At 49.8% G+C, this 21723-nt stretch overlaps 1 protein-coding gene across 1 annotated transcript in view; it reads left to right on the top strand.

Moving 5' to 3' along the window:
• Positions 1–14661, top strand: part of Clic6 (chloride intracellular channel 6) — a 39709-nt gene extending 25048 nt beyond the window's left edge. Inside the window, exons 2-6 of the mRNA XM_026393578.2 lie at positions 6304–6413; positions 6937–7062; positions 8026–8132; positions 8682–8863; positions 14500–14661. Of these exons, the coding sequence (XP_026249363.2) occupies positions 6304–6413; positions 6937–7062; positions 8026–8132; positions 8682–8863; positions 14500–14661 (687 nt within the window). The remainder of the gene's footprint in view (positions 1–6303; positions 6414–6936; positions 7063–8025; positions 8133–8681; positions 8864–14499) is intronic.
• The last annotated feature ends 7062 nt before the right edge of the window (positions 14662–21723 follow it).

A 21723-nucleotide genomic window follows, 5' to 3' on the forward strand; every position in this document is an offset into this window, starting at 1 on the left:
TCAGAAAGAGATCCTAGTCTTCCCACCTGCTTTCACTGGGAAGCAAGAAAGACCCAACTGGACTGTCCCCGACTGTCCTGTGAGGCCCTCTTGCAGGAATGGGGCAGTCTCCCCTGGTCCTTGCCCACCGCACAGGGCCCAGATGCAGGGGTGTCTCTGGGACAGGGACTCTCCACGTTGCGGACTCTCTATGTGCGGACTGCTGACCACCCCAGCTCCTCCAGGGCCTAGTTTGTAGCTCTCGTATTCCACAAGGGGCTTCGGCCAACGCTGGAGTCAGTTGTGAGTGCCAAGGGAAGGGACCCACCCAGGAGGGTGCGGGAACCCAGGGAGAGCTGGCTGTTTGTCTTGGGGGTCAGGCCTTGGTGCTGAGCTATGAAGTGCCTGTTTGATTGCCACTTCCCAAAGCAAGTAAGGCCATGGACCCAGGGATGAATTCATGGAGTTCATCGGTGGGACTCAGAGGAGGGGAGGGAGTCCTACCCCATCTCCACCTGATTTGCTCTAACTCCTTCCCTTGGGCCGGCCTGCGTTGGGCCTTCTCTAGGCTTTAATGTCCACCCCCCCCCTGAAGTCCCGTTGCAATTTACTCATGGGTGATTAGGTCACAAGGGCTCCACCTCATGAAAGGATGAAGGCTGTCATCATGGGAGTGCTGTGGTGGCTCTTGGCCACTCTCTGGCCAAGTGATGTCCTTCATGATGTTATGATGCAGCAGGAAGACCCTCACCAGAGGCCAGCACCTCAACATTGGACTTTCTGGACTCCAGAACGAGGAGAAATACATCTCTTTTCATTATCAATCATCCAGGCTGTGGCATTCTGTTATAGCAGCAGAAAACTGACTAAGACAGCAGAGGAGAGTCCTGGCTGGCTCGTTTGACCCCATGGCTTCTCTTTGAGGAGAAGACTGGCCACATTAAACCGTCCCCTGACTCTGGCTTCTTCTGGTTGCTACTGTCCTTGTTCAGCCTGAAGTCCCTCCAGAACATCGGAGACAGCAGCCCATCATTCCTCACTGAGTTCCTCCACTCCCATGATGGCATCTAATCAAGCCACCAACCCTCAGGTCCCCAGGTCTTTCCCCCCCCAGTTTATTCCGGGACTGAAGAATTTTTTTGCACCCGGATGCAGGTCCAACCTCCCTGGCTGAAATCTGTTCACCAGAAAAAGAACAGTGAGAATATGGCCAACTGATTTCCTCTCTTTCGTCCCCCCTCTGCCGCCACCTTCAACTGTTTTTCAGTATATTGGAGAAGAGTAGAGAACTTGCTTTATAGCACGTGTTTACCCTCTAGGCCCACACAGAAATTTCTAGAAAGAAGGTAGAACCAAGAAGTCGGGGGATCAAGGTGGTGGGTGTGGCCTGCTCTAGGGGACATGAGGGGGTGGGATGCTGTGGGGCGGCTGAGGTTCCCTTGAGGGTCCCCACCCCGTCAGCTGTGCGCTTGGATGTCTGGGTCTGTTTGGTCCTTCAAAGGCAGCCGTGGGCATGAGGTCATTTTGGTGGAAGGTGATGGTATGGATGGTGCCCGGTACCAAGAACTCATCAGGGAGGTCATTGGCCTGAAGCAAAAAGATGCTTCTAGGAAATTAAAAATGCATCTTTTCCACAAATTGGAGTGGCGTCGGGGTGGCAGAGAAGTGGGAGAGGCTCTGATCTTGAGAGGGCCTGTGACGGGCACCAGCTGCTGACCTTGGCACTGCCATTCGGACCCTTCCCATTCACGCTTTGGGGACTCCTTGTGGGGGTTGGGGGGTGCAGGCTGGAACCTGGCAGAGTTCCCAACATTCTCAAAGCCACAGTAGGAATCGGTTGCAAGCAGAGTTTCTCAGAATTTGCCCGAGGCATCCCGAACTCTTCTCTGCAGAATTGCTATTGCAGATGCTCAAAAGAGTCCAAACTGAACTGCAAACATTCAGTCCCAGGTTATCCAAGTGCCTAGGTCTCTGCTGGAAACCCAGGACACTCTGATCTCTCAAACTGCCTAATTTGATTTTATCAGAAACGTAGACATACAGAAACTTCCCCTGCAGGCTGAGAACCCTGCTGAGAAATGTGAGTCCAGAGTGCAATTAGCTGGGGGTGGGGGTGGGGGTGGGGGTGCGTGGATTCAGCACTGGAAAATAAAACTTCACAGGGTAGAGCGTCCTGATGAGGACAGCAGTGTCAGTTGCTCTCTCCTAATATGCGTCTATTTATCCCATCATCTCGTCTGGTTAATGAACGCGACCTCGGTGCTCCGCTGCCATTATTGCTCTATAATGGGCCGTGGAGATGGCCTATCTTTGCCTTTATCCCTGCTGGCACCTCCTAGCACTGAAGCGCATTAAAGTAATAAAATTAGGCAGCGAGGCGTCCTCGTCACTCCCACCATGTTCCCGTAACCCCCTCATTTACAACAGACGGAGACAGGAAAAAAAAATTTTTTAGAGCAATTTAAGATGAGGCAACTCTGGATATGTAAATCCTGTTTTATTGGCAGTCGCAGCAGCTAGCTAATTTTTCTAAAATGCCTGACGGCCTTGAGTTTACTAGCCACGCTGGGACAAAACGAACAGGCGAAGCTTCCATCACACTTCTAAGCCCGGGGTCTGCATCCCTGCAGAGGCAGCTTTTATTTTTTTTTAAAAAGAAATCGATGGCTCCCAGCCCCACTAGTCCTTCCAAAGAAGCAGCAGCCAGACGTCAGGAAATGGTAGGACAGTTGCAAGGAAACCCTGACTTGAGTCGGAGGGAACTGAGACAGAACAAGGCAGAGAACGGTGCGTCTGCTTATTCTCCAGACGCTCTGCTCGGTGGCTGGGCAGGGGGAGGCCCTTTGTAGACACAGAGCTCTTTGTCAAGGTGAGCTTAGGGAGGACGCTCCACCACGGGGCAGGATGGCACGGAGCTCAGCAGGGATTTCGCTGCACGGAGGATGAGATCTACCAGGATTCCCAAGGCTGGGGAGGCAGGTTATCTTGGGAGGGAAACAACCGCCCCACTCTGCAGCACTGAATTTAGACTTTCCTGGGCCACACTTAGTGTAGCTATTACAGATATAAGAGGTTTCAAAGCTGCAGAGCGAGTCAGGACTGGCCAAACTATGTGACTCCGTGTCCTGTGCTTTCCTCCCCCTCCCCCTCTGCTTGGCTTGACTGCCCCAACCTGGGGGAGCTAAGCAGGCTGCTGAGCCAGGGGGGGCCGTAGCTGAAGAGGGCCCCCAAGCAGCAAGCCCCTGGGAGTTTTGTCTGGCTCCTTCTCTGCTTCCCCTGGCTCACTCTGCAGCAGGAGACACGGCGGTGGTTGGGGGGGGGGGGACTTCAAGAGGGCCACAGGATGCAGGGCCCTGAGGCAGGAGTGGCCTCAGGTGGGCAATACAGGGCGGAGGTTCAGGTCTCTAAGGAGTGGTCATGAGAACCTGGAGAGATACACATCCATCAGGCTCCTACCACTCCACAGACTGGCGCGTTCTCAGACCCTCCCTTGTAACAGGTCAACAGGCACATAAATGCCGTCTCCAGAAAGTGAGAGTGGGAGGGCGGAGAGGTGCGGAGGAGCCCAGACTCGGAGCTGGGGGACTCTGAATTCCGCCATCCAGGGCTGTTGGCTGTTGGCGTCAGGTGGATTAAGTCTGGCTGTCATCTCCGTGTGTGCAGCTGTCTTCGCTAATGAGAAAGCTTTGGGAGTCTTCTTATCATTGGATCATCCAGCTTCGGGGTGGGGGGGATTCTCCTCGTTCTGACTCACACATTGACAGTCCTCTTGGGTGTCATTGGCATTACCCTGAGTGACGGCCACACTTCTGGTGTGGATCTGGCTCCACCAGCATTACATCACCTTGGCTTCTTAAGAATTGAGATTGCTGGGCCCCGTACAAGAGCCCCCTGAATCCCACTCCCTTGTTTTTTTTTTTTTAAATAATATATATATATTTTTTTAATTGAGCCAAAAGTTAGCATTCAATAAGGACTCCAACCTTACACCTGGTAGCCATCACCTGGACCAGGTGGAGAGTGTTTCCACCACGCTGAGGGCTCCCTGCAGGGCACTATCCTAGGGTGCCATCTTCCTAGGGCACCTGTGGTTCTGAGATCATCCTCACAAGACTTTCCCTGAACTTGCACTTAAGCCTGAGCTACATGGGACTCTTGCGTCTGCTTCTGTCGGTCCACGTTGTGCTGGTGTGAGGTGGCCACACTGCTGTGTGCTGTGACAGCTCGTTGTTTTGCATTGTGCCGTGGTATCCTCTTGTCTGACTGGGCCACAGCGGGCCTGCTCATTTGGCTGTGATGGAATATGGGTCATGTCCAGGTTTGGGCTGTTCTACTAAAGCTGCAAAGAACATTGGTGTAAGCGTCTTGGGGTGCCCATAAGCACTCGTTTCTTTCTGGAATGGAATTACTGGGTCACAGGGTTAATGTGTGCTTAACTCTGGTAAGCGCTACAGTTCACCCCAGTAGCTCTCCCGACACCAGTTGGTGCTACCTGACACCAGGTGGTGTCATTCATGAGAATGACAGTCACTCTGCATTTCTGTAGGTGTTGTCAGGCCTTTAGATTCTAGCCACCTGCCAGGTGCACGGTGGCACCTCCTGTTGGCATTGCCCCAGCGTCTAATGATGTTCAGAACCTTTCATGTACTCGTTGGCCCCTGGGTTCCCTGTCTTGTGGAGGCTGATCAAGTTTCTTAAAAATTGGGTTGTCTACTGTTTATCCTCTTTATCTGCAGGGACATTAATGAATGGTCTTTTATCCATTGATCAGTCATTAATAACCTCTCCAGGTTTCTTAGGGTCGCCAAAGTCAGGGAATCAGCTCCGGGGTACTCTTGAAGTTGTCTAATTCTCCTGAGCCATCTTTTTTCTTTCCTTCACTTTGCAAACAAGCAATTCACTTGCTGCCTCCTGTCTTCCTGTTATCATCTACCTGGAACGGTGTGGTGTCCTTAACTTTCTTTTGTTTGTATATGGCAGAAATGGAGTTCGAGTATTGAATGTGGCTAGGCTTTTGTAATTAAAGGCTGGCTGGGTGTGGGCAAGAAGTATTAGTCTGTTTTCTGTTGCAATAACAAAATGCCTGAGGCTGGGAACTGTATAAAGAAAAGAGGCTTATTTAGCTCACAGTTCTGTCGTCCCATGAGCATGGCACTGGCGTCTGCTTGGCTCTGATGAGGGCCTTGTGACAGATGGCATCACATGCAGGTCACCTGGTGAGACAAGAGTCCAGGAAGCAGGGAGGGCCTGGTCTTGCTATCTTTATACTGACTTGCTGTCATGAGAACTCATTCTGATAGTTAGTCCCTTCTGAGCCTGTGTCCCAGTGACTTCCTCACTTTCCATGAGGCCCCACTTCTCAAAGGTTCCACACCAGCTCCCAACACTGTCACACTGGGGACCAGACTCCCAGCACTTGAACGTCTGGAGCACAAATGTGTCCAAGCCACAGCAGAAACAAGGATGTGTTCAAGGCACCCCCCACCCCTTGCCTTTTTTAGCAGCGTGTTGGGTTATTAGTGCCCTGACCGTGCCAGAGGTTTGCAAGGTGGAAGAGATGGAAAGGGAAGAAGAGTCCAGAACGTCCCTTGTTATCTTTCATTCTCTCACTAGGAATTGCAAAGCCCCACAACCATCTTCCCCAACACCTGCCTTGGTCTTCTGCAGGAGCCCCAGGGGTTCAGTGGGTTTCAGTGTCTGTGTTGGGGTGTGGGTGGAGGTCACTGGGAAGGGGTGGTTTTACATCCCTCTGCCTCAGGACCAACCGGGATGCTCTGTCTTCTTGGTCCAAGTGCTTCCTGCCTCTTGTCTCCCACCCCCATGAGTCAGAAGAGGGGAGAGGCCAGGCTTGCTGTGTGCTCGGATGTTTGAGTTCCCATAATCCCAAGCTGGTCCCAGGGACGAGCTCCGTGGAGACTGGCCGAGCTGGTGGCACGGTGCAGGCGCGCCTCTAAAGCAAGCTCACGGGAAGGAGGAGCTCGTGCCTCCCTCGGAGAGGATCAGGTCACCGAGGGAAAGAGGGTGTCCTTCCTGTGTGTCTTTGCTAATGGAGGGAGAACCGGCTCGCTCGCTGCTCTTCCCTCTGTGAACTGCTGTTCTGAGGCCCAGGGAGGCAGGAAGTGGTGAGGGAGGGGGCGGGAAGGAGGGAAAGTCTGTCCTTCCCTCCCCCCCACACCCACCTCTACTGTGCCCTAGATGCCACGTTCAAGTGGCTTCAGAAGGCTGCTTAGAGGGTCGTGAGCATTGACAAACATTCACGATGACCGTGTGCCCACACTTATCACGGTGAGACCGGCTCAGATCAAGACCTCTTTCCATGTGCAGGCCGGGTACGATGGCGAGAGCATCGGAAATTGCCCATTTTCTCAGCGTCTCTTTATGATTCTCTGGCTAAAGGGCGTCATATTCAACGTGACGACGGTGGACCTGAAAAGGTAAGACGAGCCTCTGCGTTGCTGAAACCATGGAACCTGATCCCCCCACCGCCACCCCACAGGTATTCCTGTCCCTAGGACCCGGGGGACAGATCAGAGGTGTGTCCATCCTCGGCAGGAGCCGGAAGTGGAGCCTGGAGAGGGGCCAAGCAGCGTAGCTCTCAGGGCAGCCGGGCTGTCGTCAGGAAGGAGTGGGAGTTGGTGACCCTAAGGCACCTGCTGTCCCACATCGGGGTCAGCCGTGTACCTCTAGATGCCTGGCTGAGCGCTGCTCCCAGCTGAGGACACTGGCAAAGTTAACCCTTCCACCTCTGTATCCAGAAAGGGGCCACGAGGGAGCAAATCCAGCCTGGCGTTTATTGACGCGTGTCTTCACGTTCGTCACCACGTTTGTCGCCCTTTTGTAAACCCACAGTCTTATGAAAATTCTGAAGGATGTGTCTGCTAAGTCGGGGAGGACACTGCTAAGCCTAGGGGGTGACTCAAGGCTACACGCGCACAGTCTGATGCTCCCTCTCCCTAGGAAACCCGCGGACCTGCAGAACCTGGCTCCCGGAACGAACCCACCTTTTATGACTTTTGATGGTGAAGTCAAGACGGACGTGAATAAGATCGAGGAGTTCTTGGAGGAGAAGCTGGCCCCCCCGAGGTAGGCCTCCAAAAACCACTCTTCACAACCTGCAGGCGCTTGGCCCCGATGGACGGAGGTTTAGTTCTCTGTGGCCCCGGCACTTCCTTCTTTTGTCATGAGGGGCCCCAGGAGGCACAGGGCCAGATCAGGAACCTTGAGTTAAGGTAGCTTGGGCGTCACTGCTCTGTGCACACCGCTTGCCCCTTCACGTGGGATGGCGGGAGGTGGGGGGAGGTGTCCATGGTGTGAAGTTCATCAGCTTTCCATCACTATGACAAGACGCCTGAGATAATCAACGTCATATGGGAAAAGGTTTATTTTGGCTCATGGTTTCAGAGGTTTCCGTCCATGGTTGCTGAGCCCTGCTGCTCTGGATGGTGGTCAGCACAGTGCATCATGGCAAAAACGGGGCAGTGGAGGCCCGTTTACCTCTGGAGGTCAGGAGCCAAAGTGCGAGGAAGAGGAGGGGCTGGGGTCCCAATATCCCCTTCAAGGGCAAGTCCCCGGTGACCCAGCTCCCCCCACAAAGCCCCATGTCCTAAAGGTTCCACCACCTCCCAATAGTGTCACCAGCTGCAGACCAAGTCTTTAACATGGGCCTTTGGAGGACATTTAGATCCAAAATGAGCAGTTAGCCGTCCCTCAGATTCGCTGCTGGCAGCCAAGGGGTGAGTTAGGATGAAGCACCACGGAGCAGTGGACGGGGAGGAACCTTCTAGTCTATCTCCTCCACTGGACTAGATGGGAAGTTAAGCCAGCAAGGCCTCCCCATGCCCTTGGTCCCAGGACTGGTCATTGTCAGGGCCAAAACTCTCAGTCCAGTGTGATTCCTCCAACTTATGTTTCTTCTCAACCTTGAAAAATGAAAAAAATCAGGAAAACAACCAAGGAGGGGTTTCCATTTTTATATCCACTTCCCCTTAGTGTGTCAGCCTAATAAACACTGCTTACCTGTGATCCTCCAATTTTGAACTTTTCAAGGTACCCTAAGCTGGGGCCCCAACACCCTGAATCCAACTCAGCAGGAAATGACGTGTTTGCCAAATTCTCAGCATTTATTAAAAATACCAAGAAGGATGCCAACGAGAGTGAGTACCTCCCGTCTTCCCGTCCTGTTTCCACGTGGACCTCCACGCGGCTTCCAGTGCAGCCCAGTCGGACCTGGGCACTGAGGGTAGAGACGGGAATCTGGAAATGAGGAAGCCACACTCCACCCTCAGCTCCGCACCTGGGTTTCAAGACACTGATGGCTTCTTCTAGGGGCTGGGAACCGGGAGATGATATCATTAGGGGAAAAATTCACCTTCCAGGTGTTTCCTGGTGGACCACAGGAGTGGCTTAAATGGGGGCCACCCCACGTGAGCTTTCCATGAGTATCTTGTTTCATTTTATTTTTCGGATGAATGGATGCATTCCAGAAGTTGCAAGTTGTGTAGGCAGCAGGGTAATTCTTCAGGGGGAGTGAGTTGTCATTCAGATACTGCCTCCTCCTCCACGTCTTTCCCTTCCCCATGCCCATCCCTGGCTGTCCCTGTCAGGAAGGAGCAGCGACAGCCACCTTCCTTCATGGCTAGTGAGAAGTGAGTGGCCCCACGTGGCACGGCCTGTCTTAGTGATTCCTTGCCTTTCTGTTTCAGTTTATGAGAAGAACCTGTTGCGGGCCCTGAAGAAGTTGGACAGTTACTTGACTAGTCCCCTGCCGGATGAGATCAATGCCTACAGCACGGAGGAGGTGGCTGTTTCCGGGAGGAAGTTCCTGGATGGGGACGAGCTCACGCTGGCCGACTGCAACCTCTTACCCAAGCTCCATATCATTAAGGTCTGTCTTTCCTCCCCAAACCCGTGCTCCAGGCCTGAATGAGGCTTTGCTGTGTATTTTGAGCCAGACGTTCCGACCACCTGAAATGTGGACTCTTGAATTGAAAACGAGCTCATTTCCGTTCGAGGTGGCCAAGCCACAAGTTTCAGATACAGAAACAAAGGGCCCTAAATGTTCCCATGAGGTACCTGTGAACTTGGCCCCTGACCCTCTGTCCTCGCTGCTCTTGTCCGTCTGAACTTCGTGGCCTGAGGAAGTTACACTGAAGGAATCTGGGCAGGAACAGGGGCTCTCCTTGGCTTGAGGCCTGGAGGTGATGCCTGGAAGCTGGGGCTGTTTAACTGTGACCTCAGTCCACTGTGGATGATGGAAGACAGCTCCCTGACTTGGCCCCCGCCATGGTTGGTGCTGTCTTCCCATGATGGGAGGGTTGTGGGTTCTAAGTTACTGGGATCTGAAGACTTCCTAGACAGTGGTTCTCCAGTGTTAGAAGAAAGGAGAATTATTTGGGGCCTTTTTAGACATTTACGTCCTCCAATCTGACTGACTAAACCAGAACTTCCAGGGGCAGCCCCCGGGGTTTCTGGGCAGAGAGCCCCCAGCTTGGACTCCTGGGTGGCTGCTGTCTCTCAGCAGTGCTCTCAGCCTCTCTAGCACTCAGGGATGTTGTTTTTGTCATTGTTTCTATTGCTGGGTTCTCAGATACCTCAGGGAGAAGCTGATGCTTTGTTCTCGGGCATCTTGGTGGTTACAATCCCACCAGGTGCAGAGCAAGGTCCTTGGCATCACCCCATCACCTTGGGGTGATGGGCGAGACACAGGAAGCGCAAGTCAAGACTGTGTTCTAACAGCGCGATTAATTGACGCCTGGAATGACGCTTCAGGTTCGCCTGGTCTGTGGCGCTGTTCCCGGGGGCCACCAGTGTCCTTCCTGGCTGCTCCACTCCCTAGCCTTGCCACTCTCAACTGCATCTCTTCTTTCCGCCTCTTTGCCCTCTTTGCCTTGCCCTGTTTACCTTCCCTCTTCTCTTGCACCTGTCATGCTTGAGGGATAGCCATCCAAATGCAGGTCTGGAGATGACGCGGATCCCTCAAGGGAGTGTCCTTTCCATAGCTTTGCCACTGCCCTGGTCCCCGACCTCTAACTGAAGCAACTGAGTCCCCTAAAAGCTGCTGAATTTGGGAACAGCTTTCCAACAGGTATTTATGTCACTGTGTTTCAACTCAGTCCCTTTCAGCGAATGCGTTTGGGCGTTTGCTGGGTAAGGAGTGCTCGCAGAGGCACACGGAGCCTGAGCAGGGAGAATATCCCAATCCGCGTCAGTGGCCACTGGGTGAGCGCCTGTGGAAAACACTGCTTTACGTTTCCGTAGAAGAGGTGAGCTTCGGAGTGAGAGAAAGCAGCCATGGCTCAGGATCAGCCCTAGCTGCAAAATCTTTAAAGCCATTTAGCACTCAAGATCCCAAATGGCTTAATGATCTTCCAGGATGGAGTACTTCTGAAAGGAAATGAGAATCAATCTAGGGGAATTATGGCAAAAGATGAGAGCGAAGGGATTTAAAATTTATTCCCCTTCCTGAAACCCAGAAAAAAACAATATAAAAAAATAGAATGTTAGCTTCATCTTTTATAAAAGGACCAGCAAAGACAGATCGCCCACGGAAGACTAAGAAACCTCATCCAGGGTGAGCTGCCTCAGGGTCAGGGAAGAGGGGACAGGCATCCGGAGCCTTTGGAACCGTGCTCTCTAGGAGGAGGAGTGGACGGACGGATGGAGGGCCATCTTTCCAGCCTGTGACCCAGCCAGGTACCACTTGGAGGGGAGATGGAGCAGGGGGAGAGAAGGAAGTGGTATTCTGCCTGGTCTCTGCTGATGAGAGAAGAGAAACAAGCCCCCAACCCAGTCAAGATGAGAAGTGGCTGAAGCTTCATCTCCAGCCGTGGCGACCTCCTGCCTAATCTTTGTGGAGAGGGTACCCTTTCTCTGCCCTAACCTGGTCCCAGCTCACCTCAGCGTGCCTCGGGGACAGAGCAGGGCACAGTGTTCGGAGGTTGAGGGCACACACCCAAATCAATCTGCCACTTGCCCTGTCGACCTTCCTTTTTACCTTCTGCACTTAAAAAAAAAAAAAAAAAAGTTCTTCCTGGTTCCAAGGATGGGACCCAGGGCCTTCCCCATGCCAGGCAGGTGCTATACCAGGAGCCTCACCGTGGTCGGATGGTAAGTCTTCCTTGATGAAAGGTGACTGATAACCAGGAAGAATCCAAGTGGGACCGCTGTGCACCTGTGAGATGACAGGGGAGAGGAAAAAGGACAAAGAGAAGGAACGGAGGAAAGGAAGAAGGCAGAGGAGAGCGAACATGTGAGGAAGACCTTTTCCAGTCAATGAAAGAGCATTCCAGATTTCCTACAGGCTCAAGACATGAAAGAGAGTGGGGGCCTTTCCAGAGAAAGCTCAAAGACAAGACCCAAGATGTTGGAGACCATCCCACAGCAGGCTGGACATCAGGCTGGCAGGGCGTGCAGCAAAACGCAAAGACAGATAAAGTCAACGCAGAGAAGACGGTCATGTTGGGAGCAGCAGAAGGCGGCAAGGGATTCGGAGGCTGGGTCCGAAAGGTCATCCAAAACCAAGTGGAAAAGAACAAAAGGGACCAAGGGGGTTCCTGGGTTCCCAGATGCACATAGCGGAAACAGGAGAACAGAGAAAGAAAATGGAAAAAGACAAATTTAAAGAGGGGTGGATTTCAAGGGGATAATTATTTAATAAAGAACAACCAGCGCCTCCACTTTAAATTATGTACCATGTTTAGGGAAATACAGCCCAGAACGTCAGCACAGTAAGACACACATGATGCTCTATGGAGCTATGAGAAGTCAAAAGAACCTTCTGGGTACTGAAGTTTTCCCATTTTTCATTGTTATAAGGAAATACCTGAAGCTGGGCCATGAAGGAAGCAAAGAAGTTTATTTAATTCTCTATTTTGGAGATTCTAGGGCCTGGTGTGGGCCTTGGCTTGGCTCTGGTGAGGCCCCCAAGGCAGCACTGGTGAGAGTGTGTGAGGAGAAGAGGGTGGGACTGGAAGCCAGACAGCAAGGAGGGGCCAGCCTTGTTCTTTTATAATAACCTTCTTAAGAGGACGAATGAGTCACATGAGAATTGCCTGATCCATTCTGGGGGCAGTTCCCCCAATGGTCTTCTACCAGGCCCCTCCTCTTAAAGGTCCCTCAATCCTTCCCCACCGAGGCCCACGCTTCCCACACAGGAACCTTTGGATGACACACCCGAACCATATTCAAACCGTAGCAGACAGTAATGATCATAACAACAGTGATAATCATAGTCATCATAATCATAATCATCATCATGGTAAAGCAAGGACCTGCAGAGGGGTGAAATTCAGACTGACCTCCAATATCTTGATGACATTAAAAATAAGGAAGATCATAAAATAGAGGTTAGCATCTGTAAAGAATTAAGGGTCAGGCTGGGATGTATGATATAAGAATTTTACATCTGGGCAAATTGCAATTCCGACCTAGACTCCTAGTTCCAGTCACATAAGCCATCTTAAGCCATTTAACAGTGTTCACAAGAAAATAAGAAGCAGAAGTCGTTGGGCAGTGAAGATATTTAGCAAAGAAATTTAAGAGGGAAAAATATCAAAAAGTCAGTTTAGTGACCAATTTTTAGTAAAATTTCTGCTACTAGTGAAAAAGTGAATTCCATAAATAATGGTATGGGGAAGAAAGCTTAGCATTTTCATGCTCTGATTTGTCTTTAGAACCCCACATGGGGCCTTAAGGGGCATTGCTGGCCAACTCCGGGGTCATAACAGTTGTGTCTGGGGCAGGGGGCAAAGGTATGTCTTCTCCATATTGTAGAATAGATCCCTGAAGTTCCTCGCTAAAATAAAAACAAAAATAAAATAAAATAGCTATATGGTGAAGTAAAATGATAAATAAAAATAATAAAAATAAGAATCTAGGAACAGAGAAGCTGTGTGATATAGAAGGACACATGGTGAAGAACCTATTTAATTCTAAAACTGTATTAAGACCAAACAGCAATTATAGCCACAGAATAGTCAGAAGGTAGCAAACCTGGATGTTATAGTCATTGGAAGGAGGATAAGGGAGTAGAAATGGAAAGAAGTGTAGACACACAAATCCCCGCATTTGTCCTTGACAGGAGGCAACAGACAGCGTGTTAAGTTGACAAGAGTTAACATGAACTGCAGACCCTCTGAGTTACCAGAAAGGGAGAAACACACATGAATCACACAGAACAGAAAGAAGACAAAGAATCACCTTCAGAAAATAGAAAACAAGATTCCAACAATGAGAGGAACACTACTCGGCAAACTTACTCAGAAACGGTAAAATAAAAAGGTAGAGAAATGCAAACCAAGCAAATGTGGACAAAGGAAAACAGATTGCTTACATCAACATCAGGCCTTCTGACGTTGTCTGGTCCTGATGTGCTGCTACACCGCACCCACGGCTGCTGGTCTCCAGAGGCTCAGAAGTAAGTCCCGAAGATCTGATTGGTGGTTGATCCCTTGCTTGCCTCATTCAGACATCCCAGGGAGGAGAGATGACAAGGCAGAACTGGCCTTTTGTAGGTCTGGTTCCCTGCCACAAGTTGAATTGTTTCTACCCCCTCCCCAAATTCCTATGTTGGGGGTCTAAGCCCCTGTATCTCAGGATCTGACCTCATTTGGCAGTTGGGTCTTTGCAGAAGAAATAAGTTAAGATGAAGTCGTACTGAAGTGGGGTGGGGTCTACTCCCATCTGACTGATGTCCTTGCAAAAAGGTCGGGGGGACTTGAGACAGACCTGCCTGCAGGGAGAGCGCTGTGTGAGACCCAAGTCACGCTGCCACAGGAACTGCAGGAGCTAAGAGAGAAACCGCACAGACACTTCCCGGAGCCTGCAGAGGAGTAGAGCCCTCTGATGTCTTGGTTTTGATTTCCAGGGCTGTGAGAGAATAAATTTCTGTTGTACTTAGTTACCGACTTTGTGGTACTTGTTATGGCAGCTTGAGCAAACTGATACGGTCCTCAGTGTGATACACCCTTCCTCTTTTGCTCACACTCATTTTCCCTTTCTTACACCCATTAGCTCCATCAGGGGAGGGATTCGTGTCTTGTTTTGCTCATGAAACTATCCCATCTGTCTGGTGGGTCCACAGATGATCTGCTCAGTGGCAGAATGATGGAGACCTGTGGGATTCACACACAGGTATTCAGGATTGCAGTAGCAATCTAACACTGAGGGTTCACCATGAATCTTTATGAACCAAAGACACAGTAGCAGAATGCGTGAAAAGAACACTGTCCCATACACAGGGACAAACCAACTGGCCGACGGAGTGCAGGGCAGTTTGATGGGCAGGACTGCAGGAGCTACCATTTGGTATTCAGTACCTCCACTGCCTTTCCTGTACTCAAGATGTCCCCCATTCAAAGTCACAGTGCCGCTGTGGGTAGCCCCAATGACTGTGGGTAGCCCCAATGACTGTGGGATGACATCAGGAATTGAGTTAACATGCGTCCAGAGAATGAATGGTCTGATTTGATGGCCTACGTTAGTGGATTTCCCCTTACTGATCATTTCCTTCTTTGTTTTCAGATTGTGGCCAAGAAATACAGAGATTTTGAATTTCCTTCTGAAATGACCGGCATCTGGAGATACTTGGACAATGCTTACGCTAGGGATGAGTTCACCAACACGTGTCCCGCCGACCAGGAGATCGAACATGCGTATTCAGATGTTGCAAAAAGAATGAAGTGAAACGGGGGTGCTTCCTGTCCTGTGCCTCAGAGGAATGAGCTAGGTTTCCAAAAGAGCGTGTTTTCATGCATTTCCCTCAATAACCATCTTTTGCAAAATAATGTCTAGAGCGGGACCCACTCAATGGCAAATGATACGTGGCCTCATGATTTGTCAACTCATTGGCAAACTTTAATATGCCAGTACCTTTTGTTAAACATACCAGTTTGCCTGGACTATATTAATTTATATCTTTGGCATTCACTGACCTCATAATCTGTGACATTTAGGGAATGCACTTTGCAGTTGAAAGTTTCAAAGCAAATTAGATTTGGATTCAGTTCTTTCAAATTTTAAAGACTTGGTTTGTCTTTGATACTTTTCATAATCATATGTAGTCGGTTTTTCTTAACTATTAATTTAATAATTAAGTATTTTCAAGATGAAGATACTGTTTTTATAATGCAAAGATGATACCCTCCCATTTTAATACTTCAAGATAACATCAGAGAATATAAGGAAGGAAGTAAAAACAATCTCCTATAATTTTACTCCACTTCATTACTGATAAATGATTGGTGAACATCTTCCAAATTTTGTCTTCTGTGCATGTCGACATGTGCATCACACACAATTTCATTCATTTTTATATGGTATTGTGTTCATTTTAAAGTCTTTCCTTGATGGTCAGTCATAGAGGACTTAAGACACACAAAAAGATTCAACACTGCAGAGCTACAGAGGACACTTTTGGTCAGATTTTAAAGAGATGGGGACCCATAGAGGCTGTGGAGTCACCAGCTACCAAGAATGAACCTCACTGTCTTGGCCTCCAGGTGCTGCTGCCTCTGATTCTAGGAGGGCCAGAGTAGGAGAATGCTCATCTGAGCCCTTGGTTCCTTTCCAGTAACTCCTTCTGCTCCGGCCCCTCTTGCAAAGACTGTGCGTTCACGGGGACTCTTCATTCCAGCTGCAACTTGGAGACTCCCTGCCCTGTGCTGCAGTGTGAAGCCAGCACACCTTGATTCTTTCTCATGACTGTGCTCTCTAAGCTCCAACACGGCCCTTCTTTAGTGATGATGCTGTGGTGGGGGCTAGCCCAGCCACTGTCCCTTCTCTGCTCTTTTTATTTCATTTAGAGGTCAGGCAGGGGAAACCCAGGAGATTAAATTCATGGTAACTACTCTTGGGCAGTTCTGGTAAATAGTCCAGTTAGGGAGGAAGTGGAAATGATTGACTCAGAGAGTTCCTGGGCGGTCTGTGGCTTTCTCTCCACCACCCTGTAACCAACACACATCAGAGCTGTGGGTGTGGGGGGGCTGCTGCGCCCCAGCCTCAGGCACAGAGGACAGAATGGAGGGCCGCTTCCATACTCACAGTCCTTTCAGGTCTATTGCTGGACATTCACATGCATCTTACAAAACCCCTTCTGGTATGGCTGGTTGTGTGTGGTGGATGCTAAAATGCTCATCTTTCATGCATGCACCTGCTCTGTGGGTGATTTGTTTGAAAGAGAATAAAATGCACTAAGGGTCACAACTTTGGAATTTGGTGAAAAATGTCTCATAAAAAAACAAAGCCTTCAATATGGTGGCCACTCTTTCCCCATTTACGGGATGCTGGGATCTCGTCCCAGAAGTCGGCTTTCTTTGTCAACGTTGAATTTATGGCGGTTGTGTCTAGATGTGTCACCTTTGTCCATGCTGTCCCACAGCTGTTAGAAATCAGATTTTTAAATCGAGTTTTGTAATGTTACATGTCAACTTGGCAAATGAGTAGACTACCAGTGTTACTAGTGCCTTTTAATACTTCTAGATGTTAACGTGATCATAAACTCCGTGTGCCTTAAAAATTAAACAGATTATAAAAACGTTTAAATGGAGCCAGTCTCTTCGTATTTATTCATTTTTGTAGTTTGAATTCTCCATTTAGGTATAAAGAAGTAAAATGAATATTATGAGCTTCTTTTAAAATTGTGACAGCAAATTTGAACCAGAGATGATCAGTATTTGGAGATAATCCATATTGGAACTAAGAAACACAAAGACATTTGAACGGAAACTTAAGGAGGCCTCAGACAATGTAAGTGACCAGTCTTTGTCCAGATGACTGAAATTGAGGTCCTGCAGGCTGCTTCACTCCTAAAGCTGCTAGTTCCCGTTTTTTTTTACCATCCCCTCCAAGCCCCACCCCCTGGCCCAAGCCACGCCCCATCAGCAGCTCCTCCCCATCAGCAGCTCCTCCCCTAAGTTCCCTTTCTGTTCTCTAGAAGGATCTGCTCCTGTGCAGAGGTGAGAAGTGTTCTGAAGTGAATCTCCTGGCTTAAATTCTTTACTACACTGGCTTTTAAAACAAAATGCGTGTTCTTCAAAGCATACAGAATGCAAATATGGACAGATGCTGAATACTTCTTTGGACCAATGGTGTGAAAAGTTCTCAGGCCAGAGAGGATCCCATTCTGCCTTTTAGTCAAAGTTCAAACAACGGTTCCAACGACAAACCCCCTCTCACCACAGACCCTCGGGCAGCAGGCTGAGAAGGTACACAAGAGCATCACAAGGTTGTGCTTTCTGGATAGTTCTTCCTCAGAAAATGGGGATGAGTGACAGAGGTAAGCTGGGAAAGGAGTTCTGAGAGAACGAGGTCTTCATAGATAATGGCCAGTTTGTATCTCTTTATCTGGGAATTGAAAGCCTTCACTCCTCCGACAGACTGCCCTGAAACACACACAATCACGCACACACGTGTTTACACAGACATGCATACTCATGCTCACCACACTGTCACAATACCTACTCTTTCTCACACACAGGCGTGTTTACAAAGGTATATTCGCACATGGCATGGACACGTGTGTGCTGGCACAGGCCCACCCCACCTCACCCCATGCTGCAGACTGAGCTCAGGGATCCCTTGTATGATCCCCAGCAGTCTTAGCAAGTCTACGCCTGCGCCTCAGTCTTCACTTTCACTGTTTCATAATTACATTTTGGAAGAATTTTAGGAGAGTGTCTTTTTTTTTTAAGACCCCCAAACCCATCTTCTGTTCCATGGTTAAGAGAACTGTGTTGATCAGCTTTTCATTGCTGTGACCAAAATTAAAGGAGGAAAGATTTATTGGGGTTCATGATTTTAGGGGATTTGGTCCATGGTTGGCTGGTTCCATTGCTTTGGGCCTGACCAGAGGCAGAACATCATGGAAGAAGGGTGTGGTGGGAGCAAGCTGCTCAGCTCACAGTAACTAACAAGCAGAGAGAGAATGAGGAAGGGACCAGGGACAAGACAGAGTCCTAAGGACACACCCCCATTGGCCACTTCCCCCAACCATGCCCTAATATGCCTAGATCCCACCACCTCACACTTAGGATCCAGTCACTTTCCCAAAGCCCCACCCCTGAACTCTACTGCAGTGGAGACTTCAACAAAAGAGGTTTGGGGGGACATTCCAGATCCAGGCCATAGCAAGAACCAAACTGTCCCATCATTGGAAGAACATGAAAGTTACAGCATGACTTCTCTTTCCACACCGTGCATTAGGTTTGAGCTCTTCCATTCACCAATTTCTCTTTGGACCTTTGGATCTTGGTTTAGTGTGTTATTTCATTGCAAGGTACAGCCACTTAAAGACCAGATGGATACCTGTGGACTCTGGTCACAAAGGAACTGGCTGAATTGTTCACAGAGACATGTGGGTTGAGGTCATGAGAGAGCCTGTGTGCTCAGGGACGCCCCAGGGGTAGCACCTTCTATTGTGGTCCTGGCTTGACAAGGTCACTTGTTCCCTTTGCAGAGGGTTCCACCTGAGTCTCTGACAACCCTTGCCTCAAAGAAGACCATTTACTCAGGGAGAACCCAGGGTGACCATTTTTTGCCTCTAAATGATGGAGGTAGGTGGGTCAAGTCAAGGTTCATGGGAAAGTCTGTTCAGCAGCATGGAACTGCATGGAGGAGAGGGAAGCCATCAATTTGAGGAATAAGGGCTGGGGCTGGCCACCAATGGGATTTTATCCCATGTGCTATTCATTTCACCCTTTTTGGGGATTACCCTCCACTTTACATTCTGCTTCTGCCTGACCTAGCAGCTCTTTAGAAGTCATTTTTCTTGATGGCGCCACCACTAACTCCCATCTCTTCTGTGATCTCTTCTGCCATGCTCTGCAATGTACTCTTGGTGAGAAGATAAGAACAATGGCCCCCTGTGGCTAGCCTAGGATTGTCCCTAGTCTAGCTGGTCTGCTGAGCTCTGTTCCCCCTGTGAGGCCATCTCTCTACGTGGCTGACACTCATGAATTGAGTTAGGTCAATTCTTAAACTCTTACCTTCTATATTCACAACTAACACCTGCCAGAGCTCTTCCAATGTTTTGGATCCTCTTTAGGGTCCAGAATAACCCAGAATAAGTCCAGGTTCCAGAAAGAGAAGAACAGCTTTTTCTGAGAATGCTCCTTTGGTTTTATAAAAAGGGGTGTACTCAAACAGCACTACAGTTTATGTTTACTTATTTGCTTTTAATTTTCTGGATTAAGTACTAACAAACTAAACATATTACTGGCCTCTTCCTTAGAATGATTTTTGAGGCAGTACTAATGCTTAAGAAAAGAAATAAATAAAACAATGAAATTCCCAGCAGACATCGGGTCCTCAATCTGGCCCCAGATGTCTCTGGATATATCTGAATGGTCATTTAATCTCTTAGCCTCACTCTTCTCATCTGTGAACCTGGAACAATGTCTCACGGGTGTATAGGAGGTGATCTATTTAGAAGTTCTCTGTAAACTCTGCAATGCATACAGATTACCTTTTCTCTTACTTGCTTTTCTCATTCAGTGACAGTCCTGAAAACAAGTTGTCAAAATGCACAAGATGTGAGTTCACAAGCATATATGGACTCAAGACTTCCACAGAGACGGAACACAGGTGAATGCTGAGTTCCTGGCTCTCTACAAAGCACCCCTGAGGGACAATGGTCACTAGCTGTCCCCTTTGGTCAGTCTCTGCTGACTACCTAGGTGTGTAGAGCTGGTCTGGATTTCTGTCAGGCTTAACAATGGAGGGTAGCTGTATCGTGGAGCCTGCTCACTGAAGACACTGTTTTCAGTGGCATAATATTTACTCACAGTCCTAAAAAATAGGTAAATCAAAGTGGGTGGTCTGTTGGTCTAAGGCCAGAGCCCTATGCCCACCCAGGCCAGTCCCTCCTTCCACCACTAGGTGGCGCTTGCTCCCGTCCCCTGAAGCCAGGCACCTCATTTCACCCTCTCATGAGCTGGCCTTGAGACCAGAGAACTTGAAGCACGAGTTGGGTTGACCCCTCTGGTCTGATACAGACACAGTCTTTGGACTTCATCCAAACCCAACCCGGCCCTCTGGGTGTCGGCCCAGGGTGGCCTGTGTGCCGAAAGGTGACCTTTCAGGGGGAAGAGAAGTGAGGTGTGGAATGAGCACTCTGGTCTCAGCCCTGGCTCCTGAGGGTCAGGTTGTGTTTTTCTGATGTGTTGTGGAGTGTCTATAGAAGGGGGTTTTGCTCTGTCCTGTGACTTCCAGTCCTGCCTTGGAAGCCCTGTCCAGGACAGGGAGCTTCTTGTCACACCTAAGGCTGACAACTTGCTCTAGAGATCCTGAGCCCAATCTCTGTGCAAACAGATGGGCCAGGGGAGGGGAATTGAAAAGAGCTCCTGGGGCCCTCCTGGACCTTTCTCCTCTCCAAGCCCAGAGAGCCCAATGCTCCCCTGACCTTGGAGTCAAATGCCCCGGGGGCTCACACTGTGTGAAGATGGTCTTACTAAGGGGTGAGCATCTGAGATCCGGTGATCCCCATCCCCTTGCCTCCCTAGCTGAGCCTCCTAGGGCCAGCAGTCCTCCCTGAGCTTGTCTGTCTTCTGGCCTCCTCCTCTGGAATAGGCCTATAGGCCTGAGGGCATCCAGTGGCACTGACAGGTGGGAGGAGGCACCCCATGGCTGCACCCCAAAACTTCCTCTGGGGCCCTTGGCCTGTCCCTGAGAGGTAGCGGGGCTGCATGTTGTGGAGCCAGAGGGCAGGGAGTGGCAGGGGATGAGGTTCCTGCTGCTGGGGAACCCTGATGCCTGTGGGTCTGGAGCCCAGTCCCCATTACTGAAGTGTTCCTGAGTCTATTGCCAGGCAACCAGTAAATCCATCCACTTGGTTTCATCTTTTAACAGTATCCAAAGCAGTCAGGCAGACTGGACACTGGGTCCTTCTGGGAAGCCGGGCCACAGACCCTGGATTGCTGCAGTCCAGGGCTCAGCCATGTTGCCAGCTGAGCAGGAGACAAAGGCAGTGATGGGGCTGGGCCTGTGGTCACTATGACGCCAGGCTCAGCTTTGCCTGTCACCAAACCCCACCTCTTTTGGGGTTTCTTTTCTGGATTCTGGAAAGTCAACCTCTTGCATATGTTCCTTAGCAAAGGACCCTTGGCCGCCTCTCCACAAACCAAAAGGCAGCTTCAGCAGAAACCCACAAAAAGGTGCACCGGGAAGCCTCTGTCCAGGTTTCCCTGCTCAGAAAACAGCTAACTAACTGAAAAGACTCTGGCCTTGGGGATTCCAGGAATAAGACTTGAAATGCGTGTGTGTGTGTGTGTGTGTGTGTGTGTGTGCGTGTGCGTGTTTAGAGGGGGAGCGAGAGACTCCTTGGTAAGAATGGAAGTGGTTGACATTTGTGAAAAAGACTGGGGTGGGGTGGACAGTTCCTTCGGGATCTGAAAAGAGCTCTTGGGCCCCTCCTCCCCCTTTCTCCTCTCCAGGCCCAGTGAGCCCAGTGCCCCCTCAGAGCCAAATGCACCAATGGCTCAGAGCTTTGGGGAAACTCCAGGTTGCCTTGTGCTGAGTTGTGAACAGGGAGGTCAGAATCCTAATGGGCACTCTGGGAAGGACCACCCAGACTGGCTCACTCTTGTCATTCCATGTGCCCAAATATTTAAGATGCATGTGGTGGTTCTCTTAGGATTTGAACATGTTTTCCCAAAGGTGTGGACTGGACAAAAAGACAAACGAATAATTTTAACAAGGTTTCTAGTCTCTCGATTTTTAACTGTCATAACCTGAGGGATACAGAAGTCTGCA

The sequence above is a fragment of the Urocitellus parryii genome, chromosome 2 (assembly GCF_045843805.1).
Source record: "Urocitellus parryii isolate mUroPar1 chromosome 2, mUroPar1.hap1, whole genome shotgun sequence".
In the NCBI taxonomy this organism is placed as follows: domain Eukaryota; kingdom Metazoa; phylum Chordata; class Mammalia; order Rodentia; family Sciuridae; genus Urocitellus; species Urocitellus parryii.